The 18,523-nt window shown below is 42.8% G+C and overlaps 1 protein-coding gene and 1 non-coding gene across 7 annotated transcripts in view; one reads left to right on the forward strand and one right to left on the reverse strand.

Annotated features, from left to right (window-relative positions):
* The window catches only part of USP6NL (USP6 N-terminal like), a 141,332-nt gene that overhangs the window by 50,611 nt on the left and 72,198 nt on the right, over positions 1 to 18,523 (forward strand). For 5 of the 6 annotated variants that reach the window (XM_068168558.1, XM_068168543.1, XM_068168549.1 and 2 more), the window contains exons 3-4: positions 9,239 to 9,312; positions 12,113 to 12,195. In XM_068168558.1, coding sequence (XP_068024659.1) covers positions 9,239 to 9,312; positions 12,113 to 12,195 — 157 coding nt within the window. Of the gene's footprint in view, positions 1 to 837; positions 935 to 9,238; positions 9,313 to 12,112; positions 12,196 to 18,523 lie in introns of those variants that run through there. The other variant, XM_068168539.1, reaches the window with a different exon arrangement.
* On the reverse strand, positions 8,380 to 8,494 carry LOC137461145 (U5 spliceosomal RNA). Its single transcript, XR_010993252.1, has one exon. It is a non-coding gene; the product is annotated as a U5 spliceosomal RNA (small nuclear RNA).

Genomic DNA, 18,523 nt, shown 5'->3' on the forward strand with positions numbered 1-18,523 from the left:
CACTCAAGTCTTCCAAGTCAGGTCTGGTAGCATGTGTGCTCTGACATGCTTAGGTTAAGAAATGGAATTGGCTGATTTCTGGCTGTGAGCATTGCATAGCAGCTGACACCTTGCTTGAGAGAGCATGTGTGGGGATGCAAGTCTGTGAAGGAGAGTGGCTTGATGTGCCTTGAATATTTGATGGAGAGATACATTTTTCAGGTTTTGAGGATGCAGGTGAATTTTGCCTATATTAAATCTTGAATTTTTACACTCATATCAGTGAAAATGTTCTTGTCAACTCCAGACATGCTAGGTGTATCAAGTCCCTAAGATACCCTGAATGATAAGAGAGTACTAAAAAAACCCACATAAAATCTCCATCCTGTAAGTAGAGAATGCCAAAGAGTTACAGAAATCTAAACTCTAATTGTAGGGTGACTTGATTTCATAGTTTCTTAAGTAATAGACTCGAAATATGGTACTTCAGGCCCCATTTGTAATAAGTTCTTTAAATAAGGTGCTCTTCCTGCACCACTTGGTGAATACCAGTAAGAATTCTTACCCCAGAGCATAACAGTGATGTTGCGGGAGCTGCGTTCTCTGAGGCTGTTTGTTCAAATCCTCTTGTTTATTATTAGCTGGAATGCAGGGCTGTGGGCTGCACTGGAACACGAGCATGGTGCCTGCATGACACTTCTTGCTAACAAATGGCATCTTTGTTAGAGTGTCTGCAGCCCCTGTTACTGTAGAGGGGCCATGTCTTGATAAAGAAAGAGCATGTCAAGTGGCTCAGTTACGTGGAGCAAATGCTGCAAGTGGAGGAGGAGAACTTTCACTCATTCATTTTTGATAAACTGATTTATAATATGGTCTAGAAAAAAACTGATTTGCTTCATGAAGACTAAACCGGAGCTTTACAAGGACTGGACAGAAAATCACAATCCAAAGACTGGTAAAATTGTTGTTTTATTTTATGTACTGGTCTTTAATTGTTTGTGTCATGTGTTGTTTTACTTCTCTCTGATTCCAGATTAGCAATAACTCTGAGTTTTAAACACTTAACACCATTAAGATAGATAATTTTGTAATAATTTTTAATGGTGGAAGAAATGTATCTCAGTTAACTTCTAGAAATACTGTTTTCCTGAGGAGAAAGTGTTGTTATGTAAAAGGGATTACTTTTCTAACTGACTATTTCACTTTATGTTAATTTTTTTTTTTTTCCCTCTGTGTGAAGAGAAAAATAGCCTAAGAAATGATGCTTGATCTTTTGTTCTGAGCAGGTTTCATAAATACATGCAGGTATTTACCAAGCTTTCTGCTTTTGAATGTCGCCTACCCATAATAAAATACTATTAAGTGCACGTCATAGCTTTTATTTCATTGTTTATGGGAATGGACTGAAAGGAAAATAAACAGACTGGGTATTAAAGGGACTTTCTGATATGACCAGAGACTTACAAAATGTTTTGTTTATTGCTCTGCTGTGTGCTTTGAATGTGTAGATGTGTAGCAGCTGGTGGTAGTGCCTGCAGACAGGAATTTGTGCCAGTGCAGCTCTTTGTACAGTGGAATGTGTAATGTACAAACAAGCAAGAATTTGAGTTGAAGTAATGGAAAACAAATTAACATGTTCAAGTCTTTAGGGTTTTTAGGCTGCTCCGCTGTTGAGATGTTGGTGATGGGTCAAAGAACACAAAAAGGGAGAAATCTCCTTTTCAGAATTTGGGATAAGATTACACAAGATGCTGCTAGTGTACTGACTGTCAGGCACACAGAAAGAAGAGGCATTGCTTCTAAGAGTGTAGATTAACAGCTGGCTGAAATAACCAGTCAGTGTTCCCAGGTGGCCAAGACAGCCCTGTACTGGGCTCTGGTGAGGCCACACCTCAAATACTGTGTTTAGTTTTGGGCCACTCACTTTGCGAAAGACAGGCCAGTGTGGGAGCTTTTTAAGAGCAAAAAACTTGGCAAGGGGTCTAGTGCACAAGTCTGATGAGGAGCAGCTGAAGGAATTGGGGTTCTTTAGGCTGAAGAAGAGGCAACTGAAGGGAAACCTTATTGCTCTCTATAGCTACCTAAAACTCTCTACTACTACTGGCAACTCAGTGAATTATTGCTCGTTACCTGGTTGACAACCCACAAGGGTTGTCAAGCATGTCTGGTGAAGTGGCTGAATCAGCATTCCTGGAGCTGTTTAAAATATGCACAGATAAGACTTTTAGGGACATGGTTTACTGTTGGACTTGCCAGTCTTAGGTTTGTGGTTGGGCTTGATGGTATTTAAAGATCTTTTCTGAATTAAATGAATCTATGATTCTACTCAAATTTATATAGCACATCTGGAAGAGGTGCTTTCCTGTGCTGCACTATAGTGTACTCTCTACCTACACACTCCTTCCAGATGTGTAAAGAACATGTTGAAGCTCTCAGTGGTACTCATTTTGAGCTAGTTCCTGGCTGTTGTTACCTTTGCCAAGTGAGGTACTGTATCTAAATAAGCATCTGGGCTGCTTCAGGGAGAATATCGCTAGTAAGTTTGAGTTACTGCAAAGGTCATTCTGTAAGTTGCATGAGTACTTTTGCACGGACTAGAGAGCCATGTACAGTGGAGTTCAGATGAAAATCACTTTTTAAAATGCTGTGTTTTACTGAACAGGATTAGAAGCACTGCAGGGTTAGGCAGAGTTCACCTGGGTGAACCTCCAGGAACAGAAGCTTTTCTTGTGGGTCAGACCAGCATTTTACTGTCTTAAGGCAATTTCTCACACAGCAGCAGCTCAGTTCTGTCGGGCTGTGCAATGAAAGCTAGGTGTAGCTATGGGCTGTTGGTGTTAGTCACTTCGACCAGGAGCAGCAGAGCTGCTTCCTGGCTGTCAAGCTGTGCAGCTATGCCATGGCTGCTGGAAATGGCAGGAATAGTGATGCTAGTTCCCCCTTCTTTACTTTGGAAAAATGAGTTACTGCTGGGGCCGCAAGAAGGATCTTCAATGTTTAGTTTAGCAATTTAAATTAATGCAAAAATATGCTACTGACAACTGTTTTGTGTGTGTGTGTGTGTGTCATTTGCTTTCCTCCTCACTTCAAAAAAACATATTTTAGGTGGGTGATAGAGGGACCTTAGATCAAAGGTTCTCTGGTGTCTGTTGATGCCTACATCTACAGCTACCATTTCTCTCTGTGAAACAAAAGGGAGAAGATGACAGAAAGGCAGCATTATTTCTTCTTTAGTTGGATCAGATTTGTTGAACTGCAGTGATGCATCAGTACCCATTTTCTTGCAAAAATGGATGTCCTTGAGAAAATGTTTACTGATAGAATTTAATTTTCACATCTACTTGTAGTGCACATCCTTATTCTCTCTTCAGTAGTGTTTGTTTTCACTTGTATTTGTGGTTTTGGCATTATATATATCATTTATGGCAATTGGTCCCTTCCATTTAGACTTTCATTCATTGCAAGGGCAGATTGCAGTGCAGGACACTATTATTTTTTGTGCGCATTTGTCTATTAATGTTATTAGTTCCTCCTTGCTTTAATTTACTGCACTTGCCTTTCTTCCTTAGGATTGAAAGAATCTAGAATTCTGGAATAATGAACTGTTTGCCCCAATGTTCTTTGCAAGCTGCAAGATTTGCAAAGATTTGCAACTGTTTAGTAGGAACTGAGAGTTTCCACTCAGTGAAGTTTCTTTAAGAAGCCTGTTTGTCAGTTTTACCGAAATGTTTTTCAATTCTTATATCCACTGACTGAACTGGAGAGGGAATTAAAAATCTACAAAACCTCCAGCTTTAAAAATATGGGGTTTGTTTTAAATGTATTTATGATATGCAAAGAGACCCCTAATAATGAATAGCAGGATTATACTCAGAATTCATCTGGAAATTTGCTACGGCTAAGTCATACTGGCGCCTCAAGATGACATACTTCCTCTCTCAGAAAATAAATACTGACCACTAATTAGACTTGTGTCCTTGTGTAAGACTAGTTTATTTTTTTTTGCCTGTGTCACTTAGTTTTCTTACATACCATTACCACTTCCTGAAGAAATTGTGCCTTTTCCAATTCTTTGATGACTGGAGGGGCTCTTAATAGAGTGTCAAAGGAAGGCAGCATGTAATAGAATAGAATAAACCAGGTTGGAAGAGACCTTCAAGATCGTGTCCAATCTGTCATCTAACACCACCTAATCAACTAAACCATGCAACCAGCGCCCTGTGAAGTCTCCTCCTGAACACCTCCAGTGATGGCGACTCCACCACCTCCTTGGGCAGCCCATTCCAATGGGCAATCACTCTCTCTGTGTAGAACTTCCTCCTAACCTCCAGCCTAAACCTCCCCTGGCGCAGCCTGAGACTGTGTCCTCTTGTTCTGGTGCTGGTTGCTTGGGAGAAGAGACCAACCTCCGCCTGTCTACAACCTCCCTTCAGGTAGTTGTAGAGAGCAATAAGGTCACCCCTGAGTCTCCTCTTCTCCAGGCTAAGCAACCCCAGCTCCCTCTTTCTCTCCTCATAGGGCTTGTGTTCCAAACCCCTCACCAGCTTTGCCCTTCTCTGGACACGCTCCAGCAAGTCAACATCCTTCCTAAAACGAGGGGCCCAGAACTGGACACAGTACATGATGCCAGACAGTGCTTTCCTCTTGCTTAGCCAGGATGATGGCAGTCCATGGATGTCTAATTTAGCAGGCTTGACTATTTGGCAGTTTAAAATCAGGGAGTAGCAAAATGAGACCAATTCCAGTACCACCCTTAAGTATCCTTTTGAAAGTTTAAATCCAGCAGTTTGCTAGTCTGACAAGTAAGACAATCTGATTTCAAAGTAGAATAGAATAGAATTAACCAGGTTGGAAAAGACCTTTGAGGTTGAGTCCAACCTATCACCCAACACCATCTTAGCACCTAAACCATGGCACCAAGTGCCTCATCCAGTCTCCTTCCAAACATCTCCAGTGATGGTGACTCCACCACCTCCCTGGGCAGCCCATTCCAATGGCCAATAACTCTTTCTGTGAACAACTTCCTAACATCCAACCTAAACCTCCCCTGGTGCATCTTGAGACTCGCTCTTCTTGTTCTATTGGTGGTTTCCTGGGAGAAGAGACCAACCCCTACCTGGCTACCAGAGCCTTCCCCACATCCACCAGGCAGGTCACCTGATCATAGCAGGAGATCAGGTTGGTCAGGCCTTTCCTAAATCCATGCTGGCTGGGCCTGATCCCCTGGCCATCCTGTAAGTGCTGTGTGATTGCACTCAAGATGACCTGTTCCATGATCTTGCCTGGCACTGAGGTCAGCCTGACAGGTCTGTAATTCCCTTGGTTCCTCCTTCCAGCCCTTCTTGTAGATGGGCACCACGTTGGCCAGCTTCCAGTCATCTGGGACCTCTCGAGTGAGCCAGGACTGTTGAAAAATGATGGAGAGCTGCTTGGCCAGCTCAACTGCCAGCTCTCTCAGCACCCTAGGATGGATCCCATCTGGTCCCATGGGGATCCAAGTATCTGAACAGGTCTCTAACTACTTCCTTCTGGATTACAGTGGAACTACACTGCTCCCTGACTCCAACTGCCAACTCAGGGGACCAGTTGTCCAGAAGGTGTTAAGTACTTCTGCCTTTTCCTCATCTTTAGTTACAATATTCTCCTCCATGTCCACTAAGGAGTGGAGGTTAGCAGAGGAGCAGTAATCTGGTTGTTGTATCAGTACTTTTTCATGTCATTGCAGATAGGGATTTTCTGTTCAGTTTTTCTGGGTGTATCAATGCCTCAGTTCCTGTGCATGCTGCTTTCCAAAACCTGTAAACTTGTAGAATTTGTAAATACAGAAAACAAGTTAGCATGATGGAGTCATAAGGGGAAAGCACGAAAGTACTCTCTAAGGGGAGAATGTTGTGTGTCAGACTAACTATTCAGAAAAGTTTATTCCTGGATTTTCTTCCTATGATTTTTCAAAAGCTGTGTGTGTCTTATTGCGCCATTGGCAGGATTGTTGCACCTTGTACATCTGCCCAATTTTTGAGGAGCCATAAATGCAGTCTTTAGCATGCCATTATTGGCAGATTTTATCAACAACTTGTTGATAACATATTTTCTCAGTTTTTAGTCAAAACCAGTTCTCTGTACCAGTTAACTGACTGTATACTAACATCAGCTTTATCTGAGATTGCATAGTTTCCTGTATGACGTGGTGTTGGTCATCTGCAATGTCAATTTTTAATTAGAAACCTGAATCATACTTGTTTCACATCATAACTGCTTTCGGTGAGATAAGATTTACTGAATAAAACTGGTAAGATTTTTAAATACCAGTTGTTTGTCTTCAGTTCTGTACTGCTCTATTTTTATGCCTAGGAAGGTATTTCATGAAGATTTTGTCTTGTGCTCATATTTAGCTATTGCTTTATCAGGAATCATTGTGTAATTTTTAACTTGGAGGTATTTAAATAATTCCACTTGGAAGAAAAATAACATTTTATGCTTATCTGCCAAAATATAACCTCTTGTCCCTGTTTCAAGCTGTTTTCAGAGTTCAATATGGGTAGATTAATGTAATAAGAAACTATCTCAGTGCAGCTTGAAGGTTAAGATGATTCTGGCAGAGAGTGAAGAGGATTACTTTAAAGGCAATGAATATGATAATTTCCATGCTAGATGTAATTGAATTGTCATGAGGAATAGAACATACCAAACTTGGATTCATGTGTTACTTATGCAGAGGATGGGAAGGTAAAACTGTGGTCACCTTCTCAGCATGTCAGGACTCACCTTCTGGTTCAAATACAGTTTTGCATTGTTGCAAGCAACTTTTGCCATTTATTCTATCAGTGCTATTGAGGAGATGCTCATCTCCTTTTGAGCGCACTTTTATTTAAATGTAATAATCTGTTTGTTTTTTTTTAAATTCTGTTAATGAAAAATGTATTGACTGCTCTGTATTGCAGTGTTGACTGCTTGCTATTCAGGCACACTTTCAAATCAAATCTAATCTCTTTTTTACTGGGAAGATAGTGATAGAATATTTTTTTATTGCCATTTCTTGAAGCCCAGCAGCAGTTGTACTTTACACAAACTTTTCTCTGACATTTCTCCATTGGAGATATGAAGATTAAGATTACTGAGTACTTGAATTCTCTGAAGGAATGTCAGCTTCTGAAGCAAGCATAAAGTTCACTTGTAAAAAACCCTTGCAGTAAGAACAGGTCTCTTTGTGAATTAGAAAAGAAAATGCAATTCACTTTTTTACTGTGGTTCCTTTACCTTCTCACTTTCAAAGTAACACTGGGCTTCATCCACTGTTTTGTGTCAGTGTAGATTTGTTAGCTTTAGTGGATGTTGCCATTTTAGTAGGTATAGGATGTCCACTAGTAAAGGATAAAAAGCACATTGTTGTAATTGTGTTGGGGAATGTGTGGTGCTGAATGCATGCAGAATAGCGTAGCATTGAGTATGTGCCTTTCTGCTTCCTCTTTAAGTTGGAGAGAGATGGATAAGGAATTGGCTAGGTGGTTGCATACAGAGGATAGTGGTCAATGGCTTGATGTCCTGATGAAGATGGGTGAGAAGGGATGTACTGGGACCAGTGTTGACTAATATCTTCTTCAGTGACAGAGACAGTGGGATTGAGTGGACCTTCAGCAGGTTTGCAGATAACAACAAGGTGAAGTCAATATGCCAGAGGGAATATGTCATCCAGGGGGACCTGGACAAGCTGGAGAATTGGGCCTGGGTACACCTCATGAGGTTCATGAAACTTGTGAGCATCATAAGGTGCATCTGGGTTAGGGCAGTCTCCATTATCAATATAGGCTGGGAGTTGATGTGATAGAGAATAAAATAGAATTAACCAGGTTGGAAAAGATCTTTGAGATCATCAAGTCTAACCTATCACACAATATCGTCTTACCAACTAAACCATGGCACCAATCCACTCTCCTCTTAAACACCTCCAGTGACAGTGTCTCCATCGCCTCCCTGGGAAGCCCATTCCAATGGCCAATCACTTTCTGTGAAGAGGTTTTTGCTAACATCCAGCCTAAACCTCCCCTGCTGCAGCCTGAGACTGTGTCCTCTTGTTCTGGTGCTGGTTGCCGGGGAGAAGAGACCAGCCCCCACCTGGCTACAACCTTCCTTCAGGTAGTTGCAGACAGCAATAAGGTATCCCCTGAGCCTCTTCTCCAGGCTAAGCAACCCAGCTCCCTAAGCTTCTCCTCATAAGGCTTGTGTTCCAAACCTCTCCCCAGCTTTGTTGCCCTTCTCTGGACATGTTCCAGCAACTCAATATTTTTCCTAAACTGAGGGGCCCAGAACTGGACCCAGGACTCAAGGTGTGGCCTAACCAGTGCTGAGTACAGGGGCAGAATGACCTCCCTGCTCCTGCTGGCCACACTATTTAAAAAAAACCCAAAACACCGAAGTGAAGAGTCAGAAATTCATCGACACTTGTACTTGTTCCTCTCCATGGAAATCTTTAGTAAAAGGCAAAAGATTTGTATGATCTGAAGAGAAACTAGAGAGAGCAGCCCTGTGGAAAAGGACTTGGGGGTACTGGTGGATGAAAAGCTGAGCATGAGCCAACAAGGTGCACTTGCAGCCCAGAAGGCAAATCACATCCTGGGCTGCTTCAGAAGAAAGATGGGCTGCAGACCGAAAGAGAGGATTCTGCCACTCTGTTCTGGTGAGATCTCACCTGGAGTACTGTGTCAGGCTCTGGGGCCCTCAACACAAGAAGGACATGGACCTGATGGAGCAGGTCCAGAGGAGAGCAAATAAAAAAAGGATCAGAGCTCTGAAGCACCTCTCTTAATGTAGATAGACTGAGAGCCATGCAGTACTACTTCAGCATTCATTGGTATTCTAATCCCTCTCTACAAATCTTGTAAACAGTTCACACTTTGATTTTAAACCAGTAGTGTGTATTTCATCTTTTTTAGACTATGTAAATGTTTATGTAATTGGCTTTCTTCAGTCTTTCAGTTAGTGGGCTGTGGGGTATTATTTTTTTTGACATTATTAAGTATCTGCTTTTTTGGTGGAAAATTTGGAACATTCTAAACTCAGCAATTGGGATACCATCCAATTATTGTGTTTTAATCTGAACAGTATTCAAGACATGCACCAAGGTCATATTTTGCTTTGGTACAATTGTTTTGCCAATTCTCCATGTAAGTAGTCTCTCTGAAGTTTATTTTCCATGTATTTAGGTTCAACTCTTTGTTCACAAGAGATAGAATCTGAACAGTGTTATTTTAATTCTCCACAGGTGCAGATGCTGAGCAGGATGCTGCTATCAAGCTTGCCCAAGAACGAGCAGAGATAGTTGCCAAGTATGACAGAGTAAGTGGATTTGATAATAAATTAAAAGACATTTTATAATTAATTATATTAATATGTCTGTTTAAAAAAAGAATCATCATTCCTGCTAGTTTTTAAACACTCTATGTAGTACTTATCTGATGGTTTCATGATACACTGGCCTCTGGGTGAATTAAATTCTTCCGCAGATAATATTGTGGGTAATGACATAACTCATTTTTAAGGGGCTTGGCAAGTTGCTTTGAGGTTATTTTAAGGTAGTGTAATGTATTAGAATTAATGAAGATGGGATGTTTGAGGATGTGCAGTATATCTATGAGATCAGAAGGACTCTTCTTTTACTTCTAATTTAACTTTTTTGTTAATAGAAATATCTAAAGCGTTATAGAGAACTTAGAAGATGAGTGAACTGCATTGCAAGGAATCTGTTGCTGTGAGGAATTGAAGAAGTACCCTGGTTGTACCCCTTTTTTAAGGCCTTTGTCAAATAAAAGCCTGGTACAGAGTATGTGTAGAATGCCTGCACCATATTCATGTATCCTTGTAACACTTAAATACTTCTTAAGTGTCATTGGAGTACAGAGCATCAGATGTGTTTGTAGAGTTCATGAGGTGTTTTACATGCTAGACTTCATGGTGGTTTGCACAGTGAGCACTTCACTGAGTGGCTGTGGATTTTTAATAAGAACAAACATTTGCATGTGTGTGGTTGGTTGACTCTTCTCTGGATGCCAGGTGCCCACTAAAGCTGCTGTATCACTCTCTCCTCAGCTGGACAGGGGTAAGAAAATATAATGAAAGGCTCATGGACTGAGACAAGGACAGGGAGAAACTGTGATGCTCAGGGGACTGGATCATCTCTCTTAGGAGGAGAGGCTAAGAGACCTGGGGCTGTTTGTCCTGGGAAAAAGACAGCTGAGAGGGGATCTTACAAATGCATGCAAGTCTCTAAAGGGTGGAGGTCGTGAAGATGGGGCTGGGCTCTACTTAGTGGCCAATGATGGGAAAAGGGGTAATGGGTACAAACTAGAACACCGTTTTCCCGTGAGCTTAGGGAGAAAAAACTTTACTTTGAGGATGCTGTGGCACTGGAACAGGCTGCCTAGAGAGGCTGTGGAGTGTCCTTCTATGGAGACTTTCAAAACCAGGGTTTTTTGCAGGGGTTTGGACTAGATGATCTGTAGAGATCCCTTACAATCCCTACCATTCTGTGATTCTGTCACTCACTAACTACTGTCACTGGCAAAACAGGCTGGACTTGGAGAATCTAGTTCAATTTGTTACCAATTATATCAGAGTAAGATAATACAAACTAAAACCATCTCCCTTTCTTCCTGGGCTCAACTTCACACCTTATTTTCTGTCTTCTCCCCTGCAGCAGTGCAGGGGGATGAAAGAAGGGGGTTTTAATCAGTTCATCGCACACTGTCTCAGCTACTCTTTCCAACTCAGGGGCAGGACTTGGTGCACTCTTCTCCTACTCCTGTGTTGGATCCCTTTCATGTGAGACAGTTCTCCATGAACATCTCCAATGCAAGTCCTTACCACAGGCTGCACTTCTTCATGAATTGGCTCCAGCATGAGTCCCTTCCATGGGGTGTAGTCCTTCAGAAACAGACTGCTACAATGTGGATTCCCCACAGGGTCACAAGTTCTGACAGCAAATGTGCTCTGACATGGGCTCTTCTGTCCATGGGTCCACAGGTCCTGCCAGGAGCCTGCTCCAGTGTGGGCTTCCTACAGCCTCCTTTGGGCATCCACCTGCTCCAGCATGGGCTCCTCCATGGGCTGAGGGGACTATATTTGCTCTGTTATTAACCTTGAGCTGCAGGGGGACAGCTTTTCTCGTCATGGTCTTCACCTCAGGCTGCAGGGGAATCTCAGCTCTGGCATTTAGAGCACTTCCTCTCCCTCTTTCCTCACTGGCGGTGGTGTCTCCAGAGTTGTTTCTGTCTCATTCGCCTGTCAGACTCCTGTCTTCTGGCTGCTGCTGTGCAGAGGTGGTTTTTTCCTCTTTATTAAACACATTATCACAGATGTGCTTCCACCATCACTGTTAGCCTTGGCCAGTGACAGGTCTGTATTGAAGCTGGCTGGCACTGTGTGTCAGGTATAGGGAGAAGCTTCTAGCAGCTTCTCAAAGAAGCCACCTCTGTAGTCCCACTGCTACCAAAACCTTGTCTCGTGAAGTCAATACATTCTGTGTTCTGAGTGGTGGTCTTTACGCCTAGTAACCTGTGCATAGACCATAGTGGTAGTATATTCTATGATACAGCTGAAATACACTTAAATTTCTGCAGGTCTTATGAAAACTGGCACTTGGAATGGAGGGGAAGAACATGAATGAGTGCACTGAGGGAAAACTCAGTGCATAATTCTGTTTGATAGGTGCTGGAAGTCAGCATGGATGTTATCTCAAGACTGTACACAGTATACGGTGTTGTCAAATGATGGTTCAGGAAAGATGGACTATGGAAATACAGCCAGTAGGAAGCACTCTGTGAAGACCTTGATGGACTGTTGCAGAGGTTAGCGGCAGGTCTTAGTTTATAACAAGTCTCTGGTTGAAATCAATGGTTGAAATTTATTCTGTGTATGGCAGTGACCAAAAGAGATGTCTTGTCATGAAAATATTGTTTGTAGCCTTGGAGAGGTATGCTCTGATCTCTGTTTTCTTGGTCAGTTTAGGACTAGTGCTCTCCTGCCTACCCTCCTACCAGTGTGTCCCAAAGATTCTGCTCTGAGTGTTAGAATTCTGTCTTTTGGGTCTCAGCTAATTGGTCACAAAACTTAATTTGTGTCTTTTTCCTTTCCCTTTAAGGGCCGGGAGGGTGCACAGATCGAACCATGGGAAGATGCTGACTATCGTCTTTATAAAGTCACGGATAGATTTGGGTTTCTACAGTAAGTAGCAAGCTTGAAAAGAAAATAAGTTTACACATTTGCTACTGTTACTATTTATGTTTTTTATTGTATTGCCTATTTGATGAAGCTATTATTACTTCTGAAAGTGTTTCTCATGTAAGTTTTGGGTAATCTTTCACAGTGCTTCTCAGTTCCAACTGTTTGGGTTTTCAGTTCTGTATCTGTGTCCTGCTTAGATAGTGAAATACTAGTATTTTACTTGGAAATGAAAATTGATAGTCTCATCAAGCTGAATTGACTTGCACATCAATGTTGAGCTTAAATAACTGATTTATTTATACACAAACTTGAAGTTCTTGTTCTAGCATAAAGTTGCTACAATGTAGATCTTGTAAGAAATCCTTTTTAAGGTTAATTAACGGTTGTACAACTGTATCCCTGTACCTCCAATATAAGTATTGACTTCATGGCTTTAGTAACCTCACTGAAGCTTCTGCTGATTTGGGACCTAAATTTGCATTGTAAATTCAAGGCAGTAAAAATTAGAATCTAGATTCAGTTACTGTATAGGTACTTCCTTGTAACAAATAATCTAAGTGACAGAATGAGAGGAAATGGCCTGAAATTGTGCCGGCAACGTTTAGGTTGAATATGAGGTAAAAATTCTTTACTGCTAGAGTGGTCAGGCATTGGAACAGGCTGACCAGGGAGGTGGTGGTGTCACTGTCTCTGGAGATGTTAAAAAACACTTGTATACATGGCACTTCAGGACATGGTTTATTTGGCATGGTGGTGTTAGGTCAAGGGTTGGACTGAGTGATCTTATGACTTTAGCTTCTAACCTTGAATGTTTCACTTCGTGTGCTATTTGGCTGAGAAAGGGCTCTGGTTTAAAACTTCTATGTCTTGCTCCAGCTCCTCTAGAGAATTTGGTAGCCCTGAATTCTCTGTTCCTTTCTTACAGTCTTGTGCTGGGTTGAGGCAGCCCCCTTCCCCACCCCTGGCAACAATAAACACTCAGACAAACGGATTGCAAAAGTGATGGAAAGTTTAACTAGAAAGCAGTGAACTTTTACAGAAAGCCAAAAGCGCAGTGACAAAGAAAGATCCCAAAACAGACCCAGAGAGATCCCATCTCCACCTGAGGGTACACCAAGACCCCCAGGGCTCCTTCTTCCCCCTCCCACTGCTAGGCTAGTCTCAGCTGGCCAGATCTGAGACTGCCCATCTCCCCGTGGCCTTGGGCCTAGCCAGGCCCAAAGCCAGGAGACATCTCCCCCAGTTACCGGCTGACAGAGGAGGAAGAAAAGAGAGCGTGCTAGACTCCGCACTGGATCTTATAGTGGTGCAAAGGATTGTGGTAGGAAATACTACATAATTTCCTGTGTCCACCCCTCGGGGCTGAACCTCTGGACACAGGAAGTAAACATTGCAGGGGGGCACCCAGCTCAAACTGCAACAAGTCTCCTTGCAACTCACCCACAGAAGAAAGGAATTGAGGAATAGGCTCTTTACAGCAGACAAACAGGTTGTGAATAGAGGTATTGGATTGCATTAGCCTGACAGCCATTTAACATCAGAGAAATTGTTAATTACACTCTCCTATATGTTACTTCTTGGGGCTCCAAATACACATAGTTTTTTTACAAAGGAAGAAAATATTTTAAAGGCATTTAGTTTTTTCCAGGCAAAACAATTCTATGATTCTACAATCTTGATGTTTGGTGGTTATGGTTGAGTACATGAAGTGCAATTAAAATTCAGAAAAATCAGTGATGAATGGAAAACTTACTAATAACTATGTACTTCTATAGTATTTGAGGGGGGGGGGGGTAAGGGATAAGTGTGTGTTTTTTCTTGTGGGAGATTTCCCTCTCCCCTTCTGGTTTTGTCATGTCATTGTTTGTATAAGCTGTCAGTTAAAACAGTCAGTTTCACCTGTAGACTCCCTTTGCTTCAGTAGGGTGAGTTAATTTGCTGTGTGACCTCCAAACAGCTCCATTGTTCACAAAGAGGTCTTTGTGCTGGTGAACTACAGCTGCAACACCACGTGTCTGGTGTTGTAGCTGCAGTTGTAGGCCTTTACTGGAGAATGGATGTCAGAATTATTTCTTGTGCAAAGTTAACTGAAGCCACTGCTAAGTTCACCACCAACTTCAACAGGAGTTGCATTTGCACCTTCAAAGTTGGATTCTTGATTTTGGTATCCCTTATGAGCTCCAGAACCTTGACTGTTGTCAGAGTATGTAGGGAGGCAACTGAGAAAGCTCAGGCTGCCTTGGAATTCAACCTTGTGAGGGAGGTCAAGGATAACAGAAAGAGCTTCTTCAAATACAGTGGAGGAAAAGCTAACACTAGAGGCAATGTAGGTCCTCTACTGAATGAGGTGGGTGCTGTGGTGACAGAGGATATGAAGAAGGTGATGTTACTAAATACCTTCTTTGTCTCCATCTATGCTGCTGGAGACTGCCCTCAGGGGCCCCAGACCCCTGAGGTGCCAGAGGAAGACATGACAAAGGAGTTTGACTGGGTTAATGAGGACTGGGTTAGGGAACAGTTAAGTAATCTGGACATACATAAATCCATGCTGAGGGAGCTGTTGGACATCATTGCCAGACCACTCTCCACTGTCTTTGGTAAGTCATGGCAGACGGGAGAGGTACCTGGGGACTGGAGGAAGGCAAACATCTCTCCAATCTTTGAAAAGGGGGTAAGAAGGAGAACCCAGGTAACTATAGACCTGGGTCAGCCTCACCTCCATCCCCGAGGAAGTAATGGAGCAATTTAGCCTCAGTGCTGTCCTTAGGCATATGAAGGACAAGAGGATTGTTGGGATCAGTCAACATGGTTTTACCAAGGGGAAGTCATGTTTGACCTCATAGCCTTTTATGAGGACATAACCAGGTGGATAGATGATGGTAGTATCACAGTATCACAGTATCACTTAGGTTGGAAAGGACCTCGAGGATCATCGAGTCCAACCTGACACCGCAGACCCCATGACTAGACCATGGCACCAAGTGCCACGTCCAATCTCCCCTTGAACGCCTCCAGGGTCGATGACTCAACCACCTCCCTGGGCAACCCATTCCAATGCCGAATGACTCGCTCGGTGAAGAACTTCCTCCTCACCTCGAGTCTGAACCTCCCCTGGCGCAGCTTGAGACCGTGTCCCCTTGTTCTGGTGCTGGTTGCCTGGGAGAAGAGGCCAACTCCCTCCTGGCTACAACCACCCTTCAGGTAGTTGTAGAGGGCAATAAGGTCACCCCTGAGCCTCCTCTTCTCCAGGCTAAACAATCCCAGCTCCCTCAGCCTCTCCTCATAGGGCTTGTGTTCAAGGCCTCTCACCAGCCTTGTTGCCCTTCTCTGGACACGCTCAAGTGTCTCAATGTCCTTCTTAGTAGATGTGGTTTGTCTCGATTTCAGTAAAGCATTTGATTGTCTCCGATGGCATCCTTGTAGCTAACCTGAGGCAGTGTGGTCTGGATGATTGGGTAGTGAAGTGGATGGGAACTGGTTGAAGGAAAGAAGTCAGAGAGTTGTGGTCAACAGGATGGAGTCTTGTTGGTGGCCTGTATCTACTGGAGTCCCTCAGGGGTCAGTACTGGGACCAGTTCCATTCAATATATTTATCAACGACGTGGATGAGGGAACAGAATGTGGTGTCAGCAGGTTTGCTGATGACACAAATCTGGGTGGAGTGGCTGACACACCAGAGGGTTGTGCTGCCATTCTGTGAGACTTAGCCTGGAGAGCTGGGCAGGGAGAAATTTAATGAAATTCAACAAGGGCAAGTGTAGAGACTTGTACCTGGGAAAGAACAGCCCATGGATCAGTGTAGGTTGGGGACTGACCTCTTGGAGAACAGTGAAGGGGGAAAGGACCTGGGGGTCCTAGTGGATTGAAGGTTGACCATGAGCCAGCAATGTGCTCTTGTGGCCAGGAAGGCCAGTACCATTCTTGGGTGTATTAGAAGGGGTGTGGTTAGTAGGTCCAGAGAGGTTCTCCTCCCCCACTACTCTGTCCTGGTATGTTTTTTCAGCAGAGTAGCTTATAAATTGTGCATGAGGGGCATGCAGAAACCAGAAAGAGTTAAATTCTCATTATTAACTGAAATGTAGAAACTTGGCCTTACTGATGAGTGCTGCAAGGATGTAAGGCAGTGGTGGTCATCATGGTTCATTTAAGCCATGTGGTAAACCAGTTTCGATTTGGGTAATTTTGTACATAATTTGTTGCCAAATAACACAACATTTGGATTGCTGATTTGGATACTCTGTGCATATGTGTGTGTGTGCAAAACATAAAACTGTAATGGATGCCTGCGGGAAATGCCTCTCTCTTCTCTGCCTCCAGGACAAACTTCCCTTGTTTTTTGCTGTGAGTTATCCTTGGCTCAGTCTGAATTCTGTTGGTGAGGCAACAGGTAGTGCAGGGGTTGAGGTCCTGTAGTGGCTTCTTTCTTCTGCTCCTGGTTTCTTACTTGTTTTGTCTACTACTCCTTGTGTCTTTCTCATATTCTGCTGCCCCAGCATGGGTCTCCTGTGGGCTGCAATCCCCTCAGAGATGTTTCTCACAGCTCCAGATGTGTGCCTCTGGCATATTGTGCCTCCTTCTGAGAGTGCATGTCCAGGTGAATCCCCAGCATCTCCTTCCATGTGTCTCTTCTGCCTTTCCCCACATCTCCTACATTTTTTTTCCTGCCTCTGGCACCTGCCGTGCTTTAAAAAAATGTTTTAAGTAGAGACATTCTGGGTTCCTTCAGCTAACTGAAATTTTGTCACATGATGGCTTGGTTATAGTGGTTTCAGAGCTGGCACAGAGCAGGTTGATAGACCCTTCCCACACAGATCATCCCTGAAGCCCTCAGCTGCTGAAACTCTTGTAGCTCTGCCCGGTACATGTAGTGATGAGAACTACCCTCTGGATACAGAGTCAAGCACTGGAAACTCACTGGCGCAGTGGTAACTGAGATGTTGGTGAAGGGAGATAATGTTTTCTGGATGTGTTGGTACCAGAACACTGTCAACATGATGACGGTTACTAGAATGTCTCATGTATGACCTGGCTGTGTGTTTGCTTCCTTCTTCAAGCCTGAGGATGTATTTGAAGAGAAATGCTTTTGGTGTTCTGTTTTTCAAGGGGAAAAAAAGGGCCACTTCAGAGTCCAGAGGTGTCAAATGACTCTGTGGATGCAGCTCAATTCTGAGAGCTATGCTTTGAATGCTGAAGTGTCTTCTCATAGCTGAAATTATGCTGCCTATGTGCCACCTAGGCCCAGCTGATAGCCAGTGTAGTATTTCTGGCCCCATTAGGTTAATCTCGGTTTGCAAAGCAGTACAAGAAAAGCGAATTAGCATTGGTTCATCTTGATACTGTTTTATACAGTACTAATTCCATTAGTATTGTTCATCTTAATTAATACAGGCTTGTTGCTGTCAAGTACTCTTGGTCTTCTTCAGTGTCACCTGGTATACAGGGAGTAGTGCCTGTAAGAAGTTTACTGTTCACTTGGGCTTCTCCTAAACAAATATTATTTAAGTCAGTGAGCTCATTTTAGTCATGACCACAAGAGTCATAAGAGGGCAGACCAGGGTATTTCTCACAGGCACGCTGTGGTTATTGCAGTCATGTAAAAAAACCAAAAGCAACATTCCAACCCAGAGAACCTCAGACATGGCTCTTATTCAATACAGTTTGTTTTTCAGTAAAAGTTGTGAGTGCAGGAATGCTGAATGGTGGGGCTGATCTGGAAAATGTAATTTATTTTTTAAAGGATGACTTTTTCCTCCAAGAAATCCAACACCAGTGTTTGTATATTGAGTTTGCCAATGTTCTGATAAGGTGGATTAGTCTTTTCTAGAAAGTGCACGCTGTATCTGATGGATAGGTTGTTCTATACCAGTAGTTGGGTGAAGTCCAGCAGACCCATCTTAGAGGACCAGCATAGTGCTGAGATAAGACGTAGTCTATAATACATGTCTTTTTCAATCAAGTGTTTCAGGAATGGGTGAAATGCCTCAGATCTCTTCACAGATAGTCATAACAAAAACTGTTTCAGCTGGTTTTGGAAATGAAAAAGATGGAATGTGTTTGATAATAATGAAAAAAAATTTGTTTGGACTTTTTGTTTTGTTGGGTTTCACCCCACCCCCACCCCCCCCTTCTCTTGATTATATTGTTGTCTTGCTCAACATTGTGTCAAGCTACCTCATGGATTTTTTTTATTTTTTATTTTTCCCCTCTCCAGATTTAATCAAAAATTCTCATTTCATGCTCAGAACACACACAGAGAAATGCACCAGAGTATTGCAATTAAAAAACCCCACAACTACAAACAAGTAGAAAACCAAAAATAGATCCCCTA

Source organism: Melanerpes formicivorus, unplaced genomic scaffold, assembly GCF_026170545.1.
Source record: "Melanerpes formicivorus ecotype bairdi unplaced genomic scaffold, bMelFor1.0.p_v2 SCAF_3, whole genome shotgun sequence".
Classification (NCBI taxonomy): domain Eukaryota; kingdom Metazoa; phylum Chordata; class Aves; order Piciformes; family Picidae; genus Melanerpes; species Melanerpes formicivorus.